Source organism: Panthera onca, chromosome B1 (genome assembly GCF_046562875.1).
Source record: "Panthera onca isolate mPanOnc1 chromosome B1, mPanOnc1 haplotype 2, whole genome shotgun sequence".
Lineage (NCBI taxonomy): Eukaryota > Metazoa > Chordata > Mammalia > Carnivora > Felidae > Panthera > Panthera onca.
The window spans coordinates 71,357,773-71,380,716 of record NC_138342.1 but is presented as its reverse complement, the minus strand read 5'-3'; the positions used below and the strand labels follow the sequence as shown (position 1 = coordinate 71,380,716).

The following is a 22,944-nucleotide window of genomic DNA, read 5'->3' as shown; positions in this document are numbered from 1 at the left end:
TTAATAATAAGCATAAATATTCTAGAGCACCTTGGTAAAAAACTAGACTAATCTAATCATTATTTTGATATATTTTCATTGTCTGTTCTTGGTCCTCTTTTAAGTTTAGATCTGATACATTTTCTGAACAAATTGCTCTTGGTGACTTTTAAAACTTTGAGATCCTTTTTTGATAGAAAGATGGAGAGGGATTTTGACAACTGTAGGTCTTCTTGCGTGTTCCGGCATCTTCCCATTAAGCAGAGGCCCAGTCTGTCTTTGTATTCGACCAGTAAAAATAAACCCAGAGAACATCTCTGGTGCATTGGGTTATTTTTATTTTGTTCTGCTCCCCCATGACCACCTTCCTCCACGTCTTGAATCATTTCAAATCCAGGTTGAGGCTATAACTAGGTTATAGTTTATGGTCTACATGGAATGGGAGCTTGTCAAAATCCTAATTTTCTCCAAATATTCTAGGTCTGGCTTTCTCGCCATCTGATCTAAAACTCAAACTATTGGAAATTCTTTTTTGTTGAACAACAAAAGTAAGAACAGTATTCATTTGGGAGAGGGAAGAGTTATGTGTTAGTACCTCTATTCCAATAATATTAGCCCAGATTATCTAGTAAAGAATGGGTAAATTTTATTTGGAGGAGAGAAGAACAGGGATAAAAGCAGTAGGAATCCATTGGTAGTTGAAGAAGTGATAGGAAGAGAGTGGCAGACGGCCAGGCAGGACAAATCTTAGACAAGAGGGTACCAGTGAGGGATCTAGGAAGTGTGTGAAGGGATGGTGGAGGCTTATTGTTACATTTTGCTTATTTCACATATTTGTCCTATCCTTGAAAAACTCCACTCCCCAATCCTTCTGGCAAAATCTACTTCCAGGGAAAAAATACTAATCTTAAAATAAGACTTGGAATCGTGTTGAGCCCCATGAATTTCCAGTTTAGCCAAATCAGTTGACCACCTTGGAACTTAGGTTTCTTTTCTATAAAATGAGATTGGATTTGGTGGTAAGTCCTGTCTTTGTTCCAAAACTTCTTGGTTCCCAGCTTTTTATTTTTATTTATTTTTTGAAGTTTATGTATTTTTAAGAGAGAGAGAGAGACAGACAGACAGACAGACAGAGCATGAGTGGGGGAGGGACAGAAAAATAGGGTAAAACAGAATCCGAAGCAGGCTCCAGACTCTGAGCTGTCAGCACAGAGCCCAAGGTGACCTGAGCCAATGTTGGATGCTTAACCAACTGATCCACCCAGGCGCCCCAGTTCCCAGCTTTTTAGAAGCAGTGATGGACTTTGCATCCTAGAGCTGAGAGAACATGATGTTTACATGTACTTATTTTGTTGGTTTGCTTTAGATTGGGGCCATTGTTGGTGGGGTCCTCCTTTTGGTGGTCGCAGTTGCTGGTGTGGTGTTGGCAAAAGGATCTTGGAATTCAGACATCACTCTTCTGACCATCAGTTTCATCTTCCCTTTGATTGGCCATGTCACGGGCTTTCTGCTGGCACTTCTTACCCACCAATCTTGGCAGAGGTACAGTGAAATTATCCGTACACTTTTTTTGAGGAAGTTAAAGTAAACACACTGCCACTGGCAGGCTTTGCTGCCAGGCTATGTCAGGAGACATTAAGAGTCTTGACTTACAAGGTGGATGGAACAGGATGACTCCTCATAAAGAGAGTGAAAAGATCACAGTACTTCTTGCGTAAATGAGAACAAAGGCTGGAGTGATGGGAAATTGTAATCTGTGAAATTAGGATTGGGGTGTTAACACCAAATGTTGAAATCTGGACACATTTCTCTTCTTATCCTAGTAATTAGATAGGGGTGAGATGGTTTCATTAAATATAGAGATCATTCTAGGGCATGAGCAAAATTCCAGATTAAGCATTTATCCATTGTTTGTGCCAAATTCTGTAAAAGTGCTAATTATAAGGGGCAAGAGGAGGAAGGGCAAACTGGAGATATAAGATGGGAATGTATCTGATACATTGTCATTACAAGCTGGGGCATATAATTTATAAATATTGTGAAATATTAAAAATGATAATACTCCATGTTGTTATGTCTGGAGATGAGTTGTTGGAGGGAATGTAAATTGGTATAAACTCTCTGGAAGGCAACTTAGTCATATCAATAGCCTTATAAATATTTATAGCTGTTCACTCAGTGATTTTACTTCTAGAAATCTGTCCTGAATCTAGGACTGTCAGATAAGCACACGAAAATTGATGTGCAAGGATGTTAATTGCAGTTTTATTTATAAATATAAAAAATAGAAACAATTTAAATATCTGACAATAGGGAGATATTTAATTCATGAGGTATCTATGTGATGGACTATGATGCATCAATTTTAATGCTTCTGGGAAATACTTAAAAGATAAATTTAAAAGAGAATAGGAAACAGTAAGCATTTTGATTCCCACCTTGTAGAAGAAAGCAAAAGAATTTTATGTATGGAAAAATACTGGAAAAAATATACCATATGCTAAGAGTGTTTAATTTTGAGTAGTAGGATTAAGAGTAATTTTTGGGGGCGCCTGGGTGGCGTAGTCGGTTAAGCGTCCGACTTCAGCCAGGTCACGATCTCGCGGTCCGTGAGTTCGAGCCCCGCATCAGGCTCTGGGCTGATGGCTCGGAGCCTGGAGCCTGTTTCCGATTCTGTGTCTCCCTCTCTCTCTGCCCCTCCCCTGTTCATGCTCTGTCTCTCTCTGTCCCAAAAATAAATAAAAAACGTTGAAAAAAAAAAAAAAAGAGTAATTTTTGTTTCTTAATATTTTCTTGGTATATTTCCTGAGTTTTTCAATGAGTATGTACTATCTCTAAAGTCAGAAAAGAATTATTGAAGAAACGTGAGCTATGTGTTGAACTTAGAAGGTGGAGTTTGAGAAATTAAAATGCTTAAAAGATTGAGTTAAGTCAAAGAGAATAGAAAGTGGTGTGTGTTTTGATGTTTATTTTGTAGAAGAAATCTGTTTCTAGTCTACTTGGGGAGCATTTAGGATTATCCCAGGTACTGAGTGAGGCTCTGCTTATGGTATCTCATTTACTTCTTACTATGAGCCTGAGAAGTAGTTACTATTAGTACCCTCATTCTACAGACGAGCAAATCCTTCAAGACGTTAAGGAACTTGACTAAGTTCGTAGAGCCAGCATGTGGTGGAGTTAGGATTTGACCTGGAGTTTGTTTGCAAAGCCAATAATTAGGAACACAGGCTGTTGAGTGGTTGAAATATAATCAGATCTGGAGAGAAAGTATTCCTATGGCAAAGTGTAGTTAACAATCTTGTTTTCTCCATACTTGATGGCTTGAGAAAGATCAGGATGGAGACACTGCATTTGCCTTGTGAATGGTCCAGATGTGAGGTCCACCTTTGCAGCTTAATGATATCAGGTAATTGACAGGGGTCTGAAAGGAGTGAGAGTGGTCTAAAGAAAGCATAGCAAGCAAGAGAGTAAATAGAAATAAAATAAGAGCGGTAGAGCTTGCTCTGTACCAATGTTTTCATGCCCATATTACCTTCTCCTTGTTACCTCCCTATTCCAAACCCACTTGCATAGAGATGCTGGTTTGTATTCTTTTTAAATTTTTTTTTAATGTTTATTCATTTTTGAGAGACAGAGAGAGACAGAGCATGAGTGGGGAAGGGACAGAAAGAGGGAGACACAGAATCCGAGGCAGGTTCCAGGCTCTGAGCCATCAGCACAGAGCCTGACGCGGGGCTCGAACTCACAGACTGCAAGATCATGACCTGAGCTAAAGTCGGTCACTCAACCGACTGAGCCACCCAGGCACCCCATGTATTCTGAAACACCTCTTTTCCCTCTTCACTTCCATCTATAGAAACCTGCAGATCCCCTTTATAAATTACAGACAGACAAATCAGTTAACCCAGCCCATGAGGTCCTGCTTATGTCTTCCTTTTACTTTCTCCTGGTTTTTATTTTTCAAGTGAGGTTTATTGAATTTTTTTTTCCAATTAGGAAACCAATAAAATATAGAAAAATAGAAAGTAGGAAAAAAACGTGCTCCTAAACTCTTTCACCAAAGAGTTTTAGACATTTGGTTTTAGACATTTGGTTTTTACTTAGGGTTTTTGTGTTTACCTTCAAGTGTTGTTGAGCTTATACTTTTTCCTACCTATTTCATCTTTCCATTCTCATCTCCAACTCTGCACTCCACACAGATTGGCTTACAGCATATGCACCACCTCCTGGTAGGTGCAGGTCATACCTGTCCCTGGATCTTTAATTTCAGTCACTGTCCCATATGAAATGCGTCTCCCACCCTCACCCTTTCATTCCCCTCTGCCTCTGTGAAGCCTTCTCTAACCATCTATGCCACTTCTATGAATTTCTATAGCATCTCCCTGACCCTCCATCATATTTTGTCTTGTGTTGTTACTGGGCCTTTCCTGTGTGTATATCATGTCTTTCCACCCTGATTCCTAGGGTGGGGTTCCTGGGATCCTGCTCCAAAGAGTCTCTTGGAGAGAAGACCACCCACAGAACAGGCACATTCAGCACATTATTATGAAACAAGTAGATGTTTTGGGGGGCAGAGAGACAAGGAGAGAGAGAATCCCAAGCAGGCTCTGCACTGTCAGCTCCGAGCCAGAAGAAGGGCTCGAGTTCACGAACTGTAAGATCATGACCTGAGCCCAAATCAAGAGCTGGAGGCTTAACCAACTGAGCCACCCAGGCGCCCTGCGAGTAAACAGTTTTAGTGGCCTAAGCTCATAGCTTACATTTATTGCTATATATATGAGAAAAATTTAAGAAGAGTCCTAATTCTAGTATGTAACTCTTGAAAAATTCTTTCATTGGTAGATGCAGGACGATTTCCTTAGAAACTGGAGCTCAGAATATTCAGATGTGCGTCACCATGCTCCAGTTATCTTTCACTGCCAAGCAGTTGGTCCAGATGCTTAGCTTCCCACTGGCCTATGGACTCTTCCAGCTGTTGGATGGATTTCTCATTGTTGCAGGTGAGTAGAGCCTCCACTGTGTAGATGTGATTGAAAATTGTCAACCCAAGCCACAAACTTCTTTTTCAATCTGAACATGCATGTGCAACTCTTGTGATACGTTTTTAACCTGACATTTCTGGAGAAAATAAAGAGCACAAACAAGATCCTTTGCTTTCACAGAAAAACATTAAAAACATGTGACAGTGAGCTTATAATTACAAACAAATATGCTTCATAAAAGACAATGCACTATTAGAACTTAGGTTCTAGGACTTGATAAGTCTCCATGAGCAATAATTTATCTTCAAAATGACATTTGTTCTATTTCATCAAGAGTCATGAGGTCTTCCAAATGCCAAGTTATTTCACAATGCTTCTGTGAGCAAGAATTGTTCTGAACGTCTGTGAAATATTTTTCAACTATGAAATATAATACATACACAGATATTGAAATACATATTTGCATACATATGTATCATATGTATCTATCCATACAGCCAAATATACATCATTTTAGAGTCCGTAATTAGGTAGGTTCACAGAAAGTAAATTAAAAAAGACATAGATATGTACATACACACATATATTTTAATCTTGGGACATTGTAAATTTTCACTGTTATCAGGGAATAGGTTCTGTGTAAGATTACTGGTATAACTGATTATAAACTGATTGCTAATATAACAATCAATGTAAGGAATACTTGGGGTTGAATTTTACCAGAAAATAAGATAAATCTTAGCAGAATAAATCTCCCTGGTCTTAGATCCAAGTTTTAATTCCTTCTCCTTGGTGAGATTGTGAGGGAAGGAACATGTCTGGCTCATTCCCAGGTATCTTCCAGCACCCAGATGAGCATCTGACTCACAGGAAGCATTCCACAGGTGTTGCTAACTGACTGACTGACTGACTGAATGGATGAGCCATCAATGACCTGATGAATATTTCAATCACAAATGGTCCATTCCAGATAAAAATAGCCATTTTGATACATCAAATGATTTTCTTCCATAGTTTCCTCTTTTTTTTATTGAGGTATTATTGACATACAATATATTACTTTCAGGTATATAACATGATGATTCAAATTTGTATATATTATGAAATGATCACCACAATAAGTCCATTTAACATCTGCCCCATACATAGAGTTTTTTTCCCTTGTGATGAGAACTTGTAAGATTTACTCTGTCAGCAACTTTCAGCTATACAATAGCGTTATCAACTATAGTCACCTATTGTACATTGCATCTCTATGTCTTATGTATTTTATAACTGGAAGTTTTTACCTTTTGACTCCCTTCACTGATATCCCCCACCCTGCTACCCCCCACCCCTGCCTCTGGCTCATGCCTATCTCCGTGAGCTTGGTTTTAGGATGCTATATTTCCATTTTTGTTTGTCTTGGGTATTTTATTTCACTTCTGATTTCTTTGTTGACCCACTGGTTGTTCAGTAGCATGTTGTTTAGTGTCCACGTATTTGTGAATTTTCCAGTCTTCTTGCAGTTAATTTCTAGTTTCATGCCACTGTGGTCAGAAAAGATATTAGATATGATTTCAATCTTAAATTTATTAAGACGTTTGTGGCCTAACATATGATCTGTCCTGGACTGTTCTATCTACTCTTGAGAAGAATATGTATTCTGTTGCTTTTGGATGGAATGTTCTGTATATGTCTGTTGACATCATCTGGTTTCATGTGTCACTTAAGGCCAATGTTTTCTTATTTGATTTTTTCTCTGGACATTCTAACCATTTATGTGAGTGGGTGTCAAAGTCCCATATTGTTATTATATTGCTGATAATTTCTCTCTTTCAGTCTGTTAATATTTGCTTTATATATTTAGGTGCTTCTATGTTGTGTGCATATATATTTATAAATGTTATCTCCTCTTGTTGGATTGACCCCTTTGTCACTATTTAATGTCCTTGTCTGTCTTTACAGTTGTTGTTTTAAAGTTTATTTTGCCTGATATGAGTATAGCTACTTCAGCTTTCTTTTGTTTTTTGTTTGCATGAAACATGTTTCTCCAACCCTTCACTTTCACTCTGTGTGTATCGTTACATTTGAAGTGAGTCTCTTGTAGGCAGCATAGAGATGGGTCTTGTTTTTTTTTTTTATAGTTTTTTTATGTTTTAAATATGTTTTTAATGTTTGTTTAAATGTTTGTTTATTTATTTATTTATTTATTTATTTATTTTTAATGTTTACTTATTTTTGAGAGAGACTGAGGAAAGGGCAGAGAGAGAAAGACAGAGGATCCAAAGTGGGGTCCATGCTGACAACAGAGAGCCTGATGTGGGGCTTGAATTCATGAACCCGCAAAATCATGACCCGAGCTGAAGTTGGATGCTTAACCAACTGAGCCACTCAGGTGCTCTGGATCTTGTTTTTCAATCCATTCAGCCACTCTGTGTCTTTTTTTGGAGAATTTAGTCCATTTACATTTAAAGTAATTATTAATAGGTATGTACTTACTGACATTGACATTCATTGTTTTCTAGCTGTTTTATATTTCCTCTCTGTTCCTTTCTTCTTTTGTTCTCTTCCTTTGTGGTTTGATGGCTTTTTTCAGTGGTGTACTTAGACTCCTTTCTCATCTTTTGTGTATATGCTAAAGGTTTCTTCTTGGTGGTTACCATGAGGCTTACATTTAACAACTTGTATTTATAATGGTCTAGAGATGCCTGGGTGGCTCAGTTGGTTAACCGTCTGACTTTGGCTCAGATCGTGATCTCGCTGTTCATGAGTTCAACCCCTGTCGGGCTCTGTGCTGACAGCTAGGAGTCTGGAGCCTGCTTCCAATTCTGTGTCTCCCTCCCTCTCTGCCCCTCCCCTACTTGTGCTCTGTCTCTCTCTCTCAAAAATAAATTTTCAAAAAAAAAAAAGTCTATTTTAAGTTGGTAACAACCTAAGTTTGAACACATTCAAAGGCCATACATTTTTATCCCCTTTCATGTTTTATGTTTCTGATGTCACATGTTACATTTTTTTTATTTTGTATATTTCTTAACTAATTATTGTGGCTATAATTATATTTACTACTTTTGTCATTTAACCTTCATACTAACTTTATAAGTGATTAATTCACTACCTTTCTATATATTTACCTTTACCAGTGAGATCTATACTTTCATATATATTTTTGTTACTAGTTAGCACCCTATCTTTTCAGCTTAAAAAAGACCCTTTAACATTAGTTGTAAGTGTTGATGAACTCTTTAGCTTTTGCTTGTTTGGAAACTCTTTATTTCACCTCTGCTTCTGAATGATAAGTTTGGTGAGTAGGGTGTTCCTGGTTGGGAGTTTTTTGTTTTGTTTTTGTTTTTTTTTCCAGCACTTTGAATGTATCATGCCACTCCTTCTGGTCTGCAAAGTTTCTGCTGAAAAATCTGCCAACCCTCAGAGGGGGTTCCTCTATGTGTAACAAGTTGTTTTCTCTTGCCACCTTTATGATTCTTTCCTTGTCTTTAACTTTAGACATTTTAATTATAATGTGTCTTGGTATAGCTCTCTTTGAGTTTGTCTTATTTGAAATTCTCTTTCTGGACCTGGATGTCTGTTTCTCTTCCTGCCTCTCAGTCTGATGCTGTAAAATGAAGAAATGAATCTCTTCCACATAAAGTTCTGGGCACTTTTCAAAGGGCTGCTTCTGGGCTGGGCCCTGGGGCAGGTGAGTCGGCATACAGTTCCTCCATTCAGCACAGCCCTGTGGTTCTCATGGGTACCAGACCTGTTGGTCTTAAAAGCCAGATGTTTTGGGAGCTCATCTCTCAGGTGACTGTCTTAAAAGTTGGGGTACCTGATGTTGGGTATGAGTCCTTTGTTCCTGAGGGAGAAGCTCCATGTGTTGAGTTCCCTCCTGATTTTTGGTGGCCCTGTCTGGGGTGGGGCTTCTGGGGGGGGGTGGGTTCTGGGTGGGGTTTCTGACAAGATTATAACTTGACCTTTCCTACTCATTCCCATGTGGTTTCTCTCTCATTTGTCTGATACAGTGGGGTTGTTTTGACAGTGTTTGGGCTTTTTCCCAGAGGCATTTAGCATGTCTATGGGAGGAGGCGAGTTCAGAATCTACTTATGTTGCCTCCTTGAACCAGAACCCCCTGTTTCCATCTCTTTTCCTTTCTTTTTCTCCTTCTTTTTCCTGTGTATTTTCACATATATGGCCCAAAGCAAACACAGCCCCAAAGTATTGACAAGTACACAATATCACTATATTACAGTGTTTGCTAAGTGATGTTTTAGTACTTGTATGTTTTAACACCTAGCATACAAGATGTACAAGAGGAGATTGAAGAACGAACACAGAAAAAAGAACACACGTTGTGAAGAAGGCTGCCATAACAAGAAATCCACTTCTCCCAAAGAGACTGGTGCTTTTTTGGAGGTGAATGAGGAAGTCACCATAACTTCTGGGCCATCAATGCCGATGGATCTCCACACAACCCTTGAGCCAACTGGCCACATCTCTTCTGGTACCTAGTAAGGGTTGCTGGCCTGACTGGTCTCCGTCTTCCTCAATGGCCAGTAAAGACAGTGCAGAACTGATGTTTGGATCTCATTGGCAGGGCCTATGGGAATATCGGATATTTATATTTTCATGTGGTTTGTGAACTGTCATAGGATCCATTTTTGAGAATGTATTCTGCCTATTTCCGGGAGTCTTTTGGGGGTTTGCACAATATATTTACTAGCTGCTGCTGTGTGTTCTTGTCTTCCCACGTAGTGAAGAGTAACACTGTTATGCAAAGTCATCCTGGATCTTAATTTTCCTGAGACCTAGGACTCTGTAGAGGAGATTCCACTGCCTGCAGCAGGGAAAGAACAGAGTCTGGACCCACTTGATTTTTGGACAGGTTCTTTGGAGCACTGGGGAGGAAGCATACAGTTCCCATAAAAAATGAGGCCATTTCTCAAATAATAATAATTTTTTTTAGGGCTTGGAAATCTTTTGGGACTGTAGATGCAAAATAAATTTAGAGGGAATTTAACGACCACTTGTGGTTAAAATGTGAATGCCCCATATTTTCAGTCCCTAATGATAGGCACAATATACAAACACTTTTTGCTTATATATCATTTTAAGAAACATTCCATAGATTGAGATCATTCCATATGTACTATTTCATAAATCAATGATGCATTATGGAGCATCTTTACATGTCAGTCATTGTTGACCTACCTCATTCTTTAGAACCGTGGCTTCATAGAAGTGTTCCATTGCATAGAAGTACTGTAATTTATTTAACCATTCCTTATTTGTGGACATTTAGATAGCTTTCAATCCACTGGTATTCTAATGCTGCTATGAACACCCGTACTGCTGTGCGAGCGTTTTTGGAGGATTACTTCCTATGACTTGAACAGCCAGGCCAGGTGCATATTAAGATATTGGTCAGGCTGCTCTCTGGTGATGTAAGAAGTGACTGAGTGGGCCTGGCTTTCCCATGGTTGCACCAGTCTAAAGAATGATCAGTTCTGATTTGTGAAAATATCTCATTTACAATTGCGTTTAAAAAATAAGTGAATTAGAGTATTTTCCATGACCACTTGCCTATTCAGGTCCTTTGCCTGCCTTACTATTATAATTTTTCCTTTTTGATTGATAACATTGTAGCACATCATGGATAGTGACACCTTGACCTATTATGTCAACATTTTGCCCACTTTTAATCTTTCAGCTTTTGTTTTTCTATGTCTTTTGCTGTATGGAAGTTTTATATTTTTTTATATATTTAGTTTATTAGTCTATTGAAAAATGTTTTTTTGACCTTGATATCTGTCAAATGTTCTATCTTTGTGTGGATTGTGAATTATGATAGTATTTCTTTTTGAGAACGTATTTAGCCCCTTTGCAATGTGTTCTATTTGGGGGTTTGTACCTGTATTTACCATCTGCTGTATGTGCTGTCTGGGAGTAGGTAAAACCCTTCTTCCTTTATTCTGACATTATTAAAAATATTTCCCAAATATTTTTCTATTACTTGTATGAGCTAAACATGTTTATTCCATTTTGAATTTACGTTTTTGTATGTTGTGTTAAGAATCTACATTTTTTTTATGACTAACTGCTCCAACATCATATATTGAACCATTCATCTTTTCTCCACTGATTCGAAATGCCACCTTTCTCACATAATTTCCTATATAATGTGTGTTTGTTGGGGCTGTATTTAGTTCCATTTTTCTCTGTCTATTCTTATTTGTAAGGTTTGAAATGTGTGAGAAAGTATATTGTCTGAGATTTAGTGCTTGGCAATTTTATTTTGTAAGCATTCCCCAGAGCCTGTAGGTTAATATAATGATAACGATTATTAAGGTATTCTCATGACAATTAAGAACATCTTTAAAAAAATTTTTTTTAAACCTTTATTTTTGAGACAGAAAGAGACAGAGCACGAGTGGGGGAGGGGCAGAGAGAGAGGGAGACACAGAATCTACAGCAGGCTCCAGGCTCTGAGCTGTCAGCACAGAGCCCGATGCGGGGCTCAAACTCACAGACCATGAGACCATGACCTGAGGCCAAGTCAGATGCTCAGCCGACTGAGCCACCGAGGTGCCCCAAGAACATCTTTGTGATAGTACAGAAAGAGCCTCAGTAAGTGTCACAGGTATATTTATACGGAAAAGAACTATGCAGACTGTGACATGTTTGTTAATTCTCAACTGCTGCTTTACTATGTGAGGATTTCCATTTATCCACCTGATAAATGTTTAGGTGTTGAGAAGCTAGTCTGTGCTGTGTACAGGCACTTGGGACATGGGGCAGTAATGAGGCAGGAAGGATTCCTGCTGGCATGGTTCACACTTTAGTGGGACTAGATCCCTGCAATGAACACAGTCAGTGGAGTTGGGCATTCACAGAGATTCCCTGTCCTAAAACGAGCATTAACATGAATTTTAAAGAATCCATAGACAATGAATTTGTAAATTGTTTCTCTACCTAGGCACCTAACACAAAGTGGTGAAATCCAATGCTCTGTTCCGAAAGCATTAAGTACGTGGTCAGTATTTACAATAGTCAGGACTGGTATGGGGATAAGACCACCAAAAGCCATCACTTAAGACAGACATGACACAAATCAATGTAAGGGTCTGAAAGTAGTCCCATCAGAAGACTGCCATCTCCAGAAACGGTTTGTAAACGTGTCACTGAGAACTGGAAACGGTCATGTTGTCCTGGAGGCTACAGTTACCTTTAGCATGAAGAATGTAACTAAAAAAAATAAAAAAATAAATAAAAAAAGGCTCTAACTGAATAAATTGTATTCTAACTGATTTAATTATTTAACTGATTTAAATAATTATGGGTTCATGAAAGCCAGTGCCTATATAAAGCTCAGCAGTGGGGCCAGAGAACTATGCCAAGCAGAATGAGTCCAGCTCTATGTCCTGAAAAGAGCCGCTGGATACTTGAGGCAGCACAGCACAGTGGGAAGCACATGGCTTTGCCAGGGCCACTTGCTTTGTTCCACTTAAAAAGCTAGGATGCCTTGGGAGTAGTGGGATGAAGTCAGGCCAACTTCACATTGAATTCCAGCTCTGTTATTTGGGCAACACCGGGCCCGTGACGGTCCCTCTGAACTTCAGTTTCCTCTCTTGAAAAGGGTGGTAACATTCAACCCTAAACACCTTGAAAATACCTGGTTTAATACATGGGAAGTGCTCAGTGAGTGTTGTGAACCTTTCCCTTCCTTGTGCAGTCATAATTCATCCTGGAGTACAAAGGGTAGTTTGGCCTAACACAGTTCAATGGGTCATATCTTAGCCTCTAAGCAACCTTCTGACCAGCCTTTGTGTGTACTTTGCCCACCTGGAGGAGCCCAACCTGAACGATCACTTATTCTGCTGGATAGAGCTAAGCTAAGAAACTGGCAACATGACTTATCAGCAGGCATCCTGAGATTTGCTTAGCATGATCTCTAGAATATACTGAATTTTGCGTGAATGGATATAATTAGGTTTCTAAACCCATGAAGCTGGAGACTACTTTAAGAAAAATGTTTATTGGGGCACCTAGGTGGTTCTGTCCGTTAAGCGTCCAACTTTGGCTCAGGTCATGATCTCACGGTTCATGGGTTCCAGCCCCACATTATGCTGACAACTCAGAGCCTAGAGCCTGCTTCAGATTCTGTGTCTTCCCTCTCTTTCTCTCTGCCGCCCTCTACCCCGCCCCCCCCGCCCCCCCGCCCCACCCCACGGCTAGTACTCTGTCTCTCAAAAATGAATAAACGTTAAAAAAAAAAAAAAGTATGAATGTCTTTAAAAATGTTTATTGATGGGGGAGGGGCAGAGAGAGAATTGCAAGCAGGCTGCATGTTGTCAGTGCAGAGCTCGATGCAGGGCTCGATCCCACAAACCATGAGAACATGACCAGAGCCAAAATCAAGAGTCGGATGCTTAACCAAGTGAGCCGCCCAGTCCCCCCTGAAGATCACTTTCAAATACTTCTGGTCTGTGAATTTTCAACAGCTATAAATTCAGATACCTCTGGGGTCAGGGAGATCTTAGAAGATGGACACCGTGTTAGCTACTAAGGAATGGTGGAAACTGGGAGAACTGGAAAGGCACACACTGCTACCATATAGGTATTGTTTCCTTTGTCCTTCTTAACAGAACCAAGATTTTGTTCAGGGAAGCGATATGTAGCTAAAAATAGCTTTCTTGAAGTTGGAGATGGTCATGTGACACAGTTCTTGCTAATAAGATAGGAGTGAAGTCTGCTTGTGATTTTTGGAAAATTTTGCTTTCTTGCCAGAGGGACTGATGGACTCTTTCTCCTTGTCAATACTATTTCGTTCCTAGAATATGGATAAAGTAGCTGGAGCTGAAGCAGCCATTTCCAGACAGCGAAGCAAAGGTCAGGATAACTATGTATCTGTTGGCATTCTTGAACTATAGAATCAATGCCAGCAACTGCCTACTTTTGAATTTTTAAGTTAATTTTTAATGTTTATTTATTTATTTTGAGAGAGAGAGTGAGCAGGGGAGGGGCAGAGAATCCCTAGCAGGCTCTGTGCTGTTAGCACAGAGCCCAATGCGGGGCTTGAACTCACAAACTGTGAGATCATGACGTGAGCTGAAACCAAGAGTCAGACACTCAATTGACTGAACTACCCAGGAACCCCTTGAATTTGTTTTCTTAAGGACAGAAATCTCTGATTTGTAGAAGCTTGTTTGGCTAGCTTTTGACAACTTGCAGTCAAATGTAATTCCAAGTTAATATGTTACAATTTACATTGACTTTAAAATATTATGCAGGTCAATGCATAATTTGTTACATTTATCTCCACCATAACAAAGTACCTTAAATATTTCTGAATTAATGTAAAATGGAAACACATTCTTTCACTGTCAAGGCATCTATCACCAGAGGATAGCTTTGGTAAACTGTTCTTTTAATTTCTTTCTTTTTTTTTTTTTAACGTTTATTTATTTTTGAGACAGAGCATGAACAGGGGAGGGGCAGAGAGAGAGGGAGACACAGAATCTGAAACAGGCCCCAGGCTCTGAGCTGTCAGCACAGAGCCCGACGTAGGGCTCGAACTCACGGACCGTGAGATCATGACCTGAGCCGAAGTCGGACGTTTAACCGACCAAGCCACCCAGGCGCCCCTAATTTCTTGAATCTATCAGATTGCACTTAGATAACTAATCACTAAAAAAATTTTTTTCATTATTTATTTTTGAGAGACAGAGCACAAGTGGAGGAGGGGCAGAGAGAGGGAGACACAGAATCTGAAGCAGGCTCCAGGCCATGAGCTGTTATAGCACAGAGCCCAATGCGGGGCTCAAACTCACAAACCATGAGATCATGACCTGAGTCAAAGTCAGATGCTTAACCGACTGAGCCACCCAGACACCCTGATAACTTGTCATTTTAAAAGCAAGAGATCAAGCAGGCTATCTGGAACCATAGATGTGAACACCTGATTTTTTCTCAACAGCCATTTTTCTCCTTTGAACGTAATTCAGAAATACTTTTATCAATGACATTTACCAAAGTTGTGATTTGGGGATAAATGCGTTTTTGTTTTTATAAGTTTATTCATTCTGAGAGATAGCCCAAGAGGGGGAGGGGCAGAGAGAGAGAAGGAGAGAGAGAATCCCAAGCAGGCTCCACACTGCCAACAGAGAGCCCGATGTGGGGCTCACACCCACGAAGCTGTGAGATCATGACCTGAGCTGAAACTGAGAGACGGATGCTTAACCCACTGAGCCACCCGCGTGCCCCAGATAAGTGCTGTTTCTAATCTTGCAATGCTTAAGACTATACTTAAGATACGATTCTTTTCACAAAAATTTTAAAATTTTTAGTTTTTCTTAGAGAGAGAGGGAGAAGGCGTGAACAGGGGAGGGACAAAGGGAGAGAGAGAATCTTAAGCAGGCTCCGTGCTTAGCACAGTCTGATGTAGGGCTTGATCTCAGACCCTGGGATTGCGACAGGAGCTGAAATCGAGAATTGGATGTTTAACCGACTGAGTGACCCAGGTGGCCCAAGATACCATTCTTTTACAACATACTTTAGTTTTATACACAGATTCCATCACAATCTGTGCTTCCCCTTCTGTAGCATAGAGTTATCATGGGGAACAGCTGTTCGGCCAACTCGTTTCCCAGCTTCCTAGTACTCAGGGGCAGCGTTTGGCCAGTTCTGGCTGAAGGAATGAGAGGCAATGTTGTACCTTGCTTCTAGGCCTGCCCAGCTCCTAAAATCCCCCACAGGTGGTCCTCTATGCTCTTTCCCCTTTCTGGCTGGGGGAATGGAGACAATTCCCAGGATGACCTTGGAAGTTGTGTGTTGACTGCAGAACCTCTGTCAACCTGGGTTCCTGCACACTGGAGAGAGCTATCTTGCTTAGTTGTTTACCTGCCCAGCAGTGTTAAGGAAATGAGAAGCAAGCTTCTATTATGTTTGAGCCATTATGTTCTGGTGTATATTTTATAGTGCTTAGGTACCTAATGTGTGTTAAGAGCCAAGTGGTGTTTATTCATTCGATATTTGAGTGCCTTCATGTGCCACTCTGGCTCTGTGGCATTGCCATGCTTTCTAACCAGAGTGGCCCTAGCAAAGGTCTCCTTCCATTCTATGGCAGTGGGAGCCAGGGCCCAGATGAGAGCAGTAACATGTTTACTATAATGAAGTTTCCATTCAGGGGTTGTAAACTGAAACCACATTTTCTTGCCACAGTTTCCATTTCCTAGCTACATTCTTTCCAGAAAAGGATCCTTCTTCAGCTTTCCGCTCTCCCATCTCTGTTGACTTCAGATGATAGCTAATCATCTCCAGCTGTACTGCCTCCCAGAGCCCTGCTGGCCTGGTTTCCTGTGCTTATGACAGGAAAACAAGGCCTCAGGATTCCAACTCACTCAGAACAGAGGTTTCCAAATATCTTTTAAAGCAATAGAACCCTTTTCTCCCAAATGAAGTCTTCAGCTACAATGCAATCTACAAAACCTGTTCTTTTTTTTTTTAATTTAAATTTTATTATTTATTTTGAGGGAGAAAGACAGGTAGAGAGAAAGTGCACAGAGGAGGCACAGAGAGAGAGAGAGAGAGAGAGAGAGAGAGAGAGAGAATCCCAAGCAGGCTCCATGTTGTCAGCGCAGAGCCCGATGTGGGGCTCAATCTCACGAACTGTGAGATCATGACCTGAGCCAAAACCAAGAGTCCGACACTCCACTGACTGAGCCACCCAGGTGCCCCTGTAAAAACTGCTCTGAGGTAGGAATGGTGGCGTGGATGCTTCTGTTGCCAGATTTGTAACTACTTCTGACCAGGTGGGGAGTCAACTGTAACACTGTGGCCCTCTGTGCAGACCCTGGTGTCTTCTGCCTTCAAACAGCCTCAGATACTCAGGATTAGTTTCCATCCAATCATTGCACTTGGGTGAGATCAGAAATTCAAGTTGACTAGTTCAGAACTGGTTAGTCCCATGAGGATGAACGGAGCAGTGTCCCAGGTTTCGAGATGTCATCACTCACAGCTGAATGGAAAACTGCTGACAGAATTAGGACTGAGGGACGCGCAGCGGTCGGTACTGAGAATCAGAAGCAGGCTCTTTGAGGCAGATCTCTTTCCCTTCAGGCAGAACCAAATATAACCTCCCAGGAAATGTGATATTGTTTTCCTTGATTACCCCTTGTCAGCTTAGATATTCTGAGTTTTACCACAATTAGAACTTGAAAGTATTCTGATTTATGTATGAGGCACAGTAAGCTGGCACCACTCACAGCGAGGCGGAAGGAAGGGAGACTGAATGTCTTAGCTACTGTCGGTCAGGACATGACCCTCACGTCAGACCCTGATGAAGATCCAGCAGGGTTTCTAACACCACTCTTGGTCCCTGGGGCCGGCACGCCTGGGGCCAAGTTGGGGAGATGGGAAGTTGGGGTCCAGAAGTTCTTGTCTCCCCAGTGCCTGGGTGTTAAGAAATAACACACTGAAAATGTTGAATTTGTCCGCACACACTTTGGCTTGCTCATATTTTTAAGATGTATTTTTATTTACAGAGTGAGATGAAGCATAACAGATAATGCAGTTACAAATGTATCTGATAACTCCATTTTCATGAAAAAGTATATAAATATATTATAGGAAATTCTATATAGTAAACATCAGAAACTGATACAGTAAACATTTGCTACGTTTTTCTATTCCAATATTACTGTCATTTAAAGCTTAAATACTGGTTTCAAGTATCTCCTATAAAATAACTCTATTAAAATACTGGAAAAGAATTTTGCTATCAACAAGATTGGTGCATTAAAAATAGACTTGGTGTGTGTGTCTTTGTAACAATGTCAACTATAATCAAAGGCTGCCTTAATCATCGCTAAGATCTGCATTGTTCAGTTAGTGCTAAAAAATTTTAAATTATCATCACAGGCTGAAGTAGCTGTAAAAATACAGCATTTCACCATCGTTGTTGTGAAGAATGCCCCTCTAAGGTAGAGGAGAATAAGCATAATAATGTTGTATGGACTTGCGGCCCTGTGATCATTATTTTAAACAGGGAGCAGGAAAATCTGTTGGAGGTTGGGGGAGAGATGAAGAAGCATCCAGAAGGCTGTTCTTTTCCTGTTATTTCAGAAGCTGTGGCTGTTCTGTTTGCTCTTCTTTAGCTTGAAGACGCGTCAGAACATAAAGGATGACCTGATAGCAGAAAATATACTGATCCTATGGCCAAAAGAGAAAAAAAAAAGAGACAGATTCTAGATTTATAATGTGAAATAGATACGTCATGAGTAATTTTGGAAATATGGAGAATTTTGTTATAGTTACTATTAAGACGCAGGACATAGAATTGTGCAGTATCATAAAAATTATAAGAAGCTGAAACTGGATGGACAAAACGAGGAGGGGAAAAGCCTTGGGGGTGGAAATATCCCAGAGTCCCAACCGAAATTGTCTGTGGTACGCCACTTTTATGTTTTGTGTTTTGGTAATATTTATGATTTGCTTTTATAAGGGAAAAATAAACTTCCTACAAAATTTCCTGTAGAGTTTATTGAGCTCATCTTGATGTTCTGAAATGTCAAAACCCAAGACACCACACAAAATAATTTTCTTGAAATATTTGGAACAAAAGAATATGGAAATCAAAGAATCAAAGTCTTTCCAAATTAACTTTTTTTTTTTTTTTTGGTGAAATTACTCTCTGTTTAGTTGATGGTGCAGCGATCTGAGTTTTCTTGTTATACAAGGAATTAATTCACGATATACTAAATGGAAAGCAATAAAACAACTACAGTTGAAACTCATTCAGAGCAGTCATGCCTGTGCACTTGTTTGGACTAAAGAATGTAAGAACGTTCCCTAAAATGTTGACAATTCTGGAGAGTAGGAATACAAGTCACCCTTTCGTTTCCTTTTTGCTTCTCTGTACTTTGACTTCCCCACATTTTGCACAAGTTCATCTTTGACTTTCTCGCACGCCACAAACAAACCGTTAGCAAACCTATTTCCCATGATGCCCCCTTCCCCCTATATCCACCACTCCAGTCTGCACCACACCTGCCACCTAATGGACCTACCTGCTTCAAACCCTGTAGCCTCCTCCCCAAATCCCGTATTGTTTTAGCACAGTAGCCAGAGAGGACCTTTAAAATGTGACTCAGATCAGGTCAGTCCACATCCTATGATGGCTCCACATCACTCAGAAGAAAGCCCAGGCCCTGGTCCTGTCACTTCCCTTTTCCACCTCAGCCACACCAGCCATGGCCATGTTTAAACACGCAAGACCTGCTCCTGCCTCAGATCTCCACATGGGTGGTTCTGTCTGCCTGAAATGCTCTTACTGTCAGATAGCCAATGACCCGCACTGCCCTTCCTTCAGATCTTGGCTCCAGTGTCACTTTCTCAGTGCTGCCCCCTATTGAAAGCACCTCTCCCAGCCTGCCACCATGCTTCCTCTTTGCCCTGATCTATTTTTTTTCCCCTCTAAAGTACTTATTGCTTTCAAAGATCTTAGATAACTTACTTAGTGTGCCTAATATCTGTCTTCCTCCTCACCACCCCTTGAGAAGATCTTTGCTATTCTAGCAGGGATCTTTGTGTCATTCACAGATGTGCTCCAAGTACCTAGAAGCATGCCTGGTCCACAGCAGACACTCAGTAAATAAGTGTCTGTTGAGTGAATGAATTTCCTGGGTATAAAGAACTTATTCAGATCAGTAGGTTCTCTTTACCTAAAAAATGTGTATCAGCTTAATATTTAGGAGATTTAAGTTGAATTAAAAGTGTACATGAATGGAAGGCAGGCAAACTTTAATTTTAAAGATAGTCATAAACTTTTATATTCTTCAGGAGGAAGAGAAATGTGAACTTACAGACATATAAAAAGCTTCCATATCCCTCCCTACAATACAAACAATAAGAATAGTGGAACTGCTCAGAACAGACAGATAATCTACATAATGCAGTTCTTGGAAAGATACAAGTCTGTAGGTCAGTGGGTGATATAACCCATGGTTTGTTATCATCGTTTGAAATGAACATGATCAAAACAGGAGATACAGATCCACACATTCACTCTCCCCCAAGAGTGCCTCGTCCAAGCTAAGCAACTCCAGCCTGCCTTCTGGCCTTCTGCTCAGTGCTGCTGAATCCATTCCCTCTCGGGGAATTTCTGTAGCAAGAATGTTACCTTTAACATCTTTAAGTTGGAAACGGGGAAAGAATGCCACTAATTATATGCTATTTGGTACCATCCCCAATTGTTGCCCCAACATGCCCCCCTGTTCTTTGCAGTGCAGATGCACTCATTTTTAAAAAACTAAAAAAAAAAAAAAAGTATTTTTATTAAAAATATTTATTTTAATGTTTACTTATTTTTAAGAGATGGAGAGAGACAGAACATGAGTGGGGCTGGGGCAGAGAGAGAGGGAGACACAGAATCCGAAGCAGGTTCCAGGCTCTGAGATGTTATCACAGAGCCCGACATGGGGTTTGAACCCACGAGCTATGAGATCATGACCTGAGCTGAAGTTGGATGCTTAACCAATTGAGCCACCAGGCGCCCCTTTTCTTATTTTTTAGAGATGGGGGGGGCAGATGGGGAGGGAGGGAGGAGAGGGGGAGAGAGTGAGAGTGAGAGCGAGAGCGAGAGCAAGAGCGAGAGAGAGAAGCCCAAGCAGCCTCCATGTTCAGCATGGAACCAGATGCAGGGCTCGATCCCACAACCCTGGGATCTCAACCCAAGAAGAATCAAGAGTTGGATGCTCAACTGACTAAGCCACCCAGGCACTCCCTTTTTCTTCATTTTTTAAAAAATTAAAAGGCAAAATTTAAATATTTTCATTTTTTTCTGAATTAGTCCTCATGCTTAAAGAAAAAAAAAAACAGTCCCTCACTACCACAGATGTTTGGTTTTAAGGAATAATGTGAAGGCCCATTAAGAAGAGAAATGGTTTAACCAGAACTCTGAAAAGATCCGAATCCTCATGAAAATCCTAATTAGAAGACACCAAGACTCACCTCTGTCTGAACCATCCCATGTCTTTGCAGTCTCATGCAGCGCACGAGGTCAGAGATGTCAAACTGCCAAAGGAAATGGCTATCCGTTAGAGAAAGTGTCACCGAATCTGAACCCCAAAGGTTCACAGAGGAAGGACTTCTATAGATTTCTATATCTCATTCTCCTTCCCCTTATAGCAGCTTTGGGAAATTGTTCCAGACAAAATAAGTCAATGGACTAACTCTGCCATCATTTCATAATTTTATTTATGTTCTTTGTAAGAATTAGGGGAAGTTGTTTTATTTGAAAGTCCCAAACAGAAATTGTCTTCCCTCTGGAATTTGACTTATTTCTAATATCACCATTTATTTTATTAAAAAAAAATTTTTTTTGAGTTTATTTATTTATTTTTGAGAGAGAGTGAGAGCACAAATGAGGAAGGGACAGAGAGAGAGAGAGAGGGAGACACAGAATCTGAAGCAGGCTCCAGGCTCTCAGCTGTCAGCACAGAGCCTGATGCGGGGCTTGAATCCACAAACCGTGAGATCATGACCCGAGTCAAAATCGGATGCTTAAACTGACTGAGTCACTCAGGTGCCCCCTCATATCACCCTTAAAAAAACACAAGGCAAGCTATTTTTCCTGCAGTTTGCTTTTCAGAATGAAATTCCTGATCTTTTTATTTTCACTGATGTTAGCAGTTTGAAACAAGGGAGAAATAGACTGTTTTGTTTTGTTCCACTTAAATCATTAATGGTAGATACAATACTGTGTGAAGAGCAAGACAGAACTGCTTTTAACCAAAATTCTTTAAGACATGATGATTTTAATTGCTTATATACAGTAAGATGTTCTAACATTGTAAGTAAGGTTTATACTAATTTAATTTTAATAAGATTGTAATCAGTAATTTTGTTTACTGAGTAATATTTTTTAAATATCAAAATATTTAAAATAAATATTAATATATTAATATTAATATAAATTTAAAGATTTTATTTATTTTATTTAATTTATTTATAAATTAAATTTATAATTTAATATAAATATATTATTAAATTTATATAATATATAATATAATATAAATTATTAAATATAAACTTATAATAATAGTTATTATATTTAATATAATTTAAATATTTTAATAAATATTAAAATATTTAAAATAAATATATTATTTATATTAAATAAATATTAAAATATTAAATACATTTTCCACCTACAGGTAACAGTAACAAAAAAAGAATGTCTTTTTTTAAAAAATTGTTTTTTAATGTTTATTTTTGAGAGAGAGAGAGAGAGAGAAAGAGAGAGTAGGGGAGGGGCAGAGAGAGTGGGAGACACAGAATCTGAAGCAGGCTCCAGGCTCTGAGCTGTCAGCACAGACTCTGACGCAGGGCTTGAACTCATGAACTGAGAGATCATGACCTGAGTCAAAGTTGGATGCTTAACCGACTGAGCCACTCAGGTGCCCCAATATACTTTCTTTTGTGCATATATATATATATATATATGCACAAAATATATGTATACATATATACATATATGTATATATATATATAAAGTAAGCTCGAACTCAATGTAAGGCTTGAACTTAGGACCCCAAGATAAAGAGTTGCTTGCTCTACCAACTGAACCAGCCCCAGTGCTTCAATATTTCTATTCCTAAGTATGATGGTGACACTGACTTTATCTTATACAAGCCTACAGACTATAAAGAGTAACATGCAATAGTGCATAAGGGACTTTTGAGCACAGTTAAAACCAGTAAAACAAATATAAATTTGGGGCACCTGGGTGGCTCAGTCAGCTGAGCGACCTTCAGCTCAGGTCATGATCTCATGAATCATGAGTTTGAGCCCTGTACTGGGCTCACTGCTGTCAGCCTGTCAGTGCTAGGCCCGCTTCAGATCCTCTGTCCCTCTCTCTCTGCCCCTCCCCTGCTTGCGCTCTCCCAAAAAATAAATAAAAAATAAAAACAACAACAACAACAAAACAAAAAATCAAATATAAATTTGAAG

The 22,944-nt window shown here is 39.7% G+C and overlaps 2 protein-coding genes across 9 annotated transcripts in view; one reads left to right on the top strand and one right to left on the bottom strand.

Moving 5' to 3' along the window:
- Positions 1–10,417, top strand: part of SLC10A6 (solute carrier family 10 member 6) — a 48,861-nt gene extending 38,444 nt beyond the window's left edge. For both annotated transcript variants that reach the window (XM_078445938.2, XM_060655682.2), the window contains 3 exons: positions 1,346–1,521; positions 4,822–4,979; positions 9,233–10,417. In XM_078445938.2, the coding sequence (XP_078302064.1) occupies positions 1,346–1,521; positions 4,822–4,979; positions 9,233–9,447 (549 nt within the window). In that variant the 3' untranslated portion in view covers positions 9,448–10,417. The remainder of the gene's footprint in view (positions 1–1,345; positions 1,522–4,821; positions 4,980–9,232) is intronic.
- Positions 10,418–17,449: 7,032 nt separating this feature from the next.
- Positions 17,450–22,944, bottom strand: part of PTPN13 (protein tyrosine phosphatase non-receptor type 13) — a 231,141-nt gene continuing 225,646 nt past the window's right edge. For 6 of the 7 annotated variants that reach the window (XM_060655667.3, XM_060655665.2, XM_060655666.3 and 3 more), the window contains 2 exons: positions 20,944–21,006; positions 17,450–18,144 (listed from right to left, as the gene is read on the bottom strand). In XM_060655667.3, coding sequence (XP_060511650.2) covers positions 18,049–18,144; positions 20,944–21,006 — 159 coding nt within the window. In that variant the 3' untranslated portion in view covers positions 17,450–18,048. The remainder of the gene's footprint in view (positions 18,145–20,943; positions 21,007–22,944) is intronic. The other variant, XM_078445941.2, reaches the window with a different exon arrangement.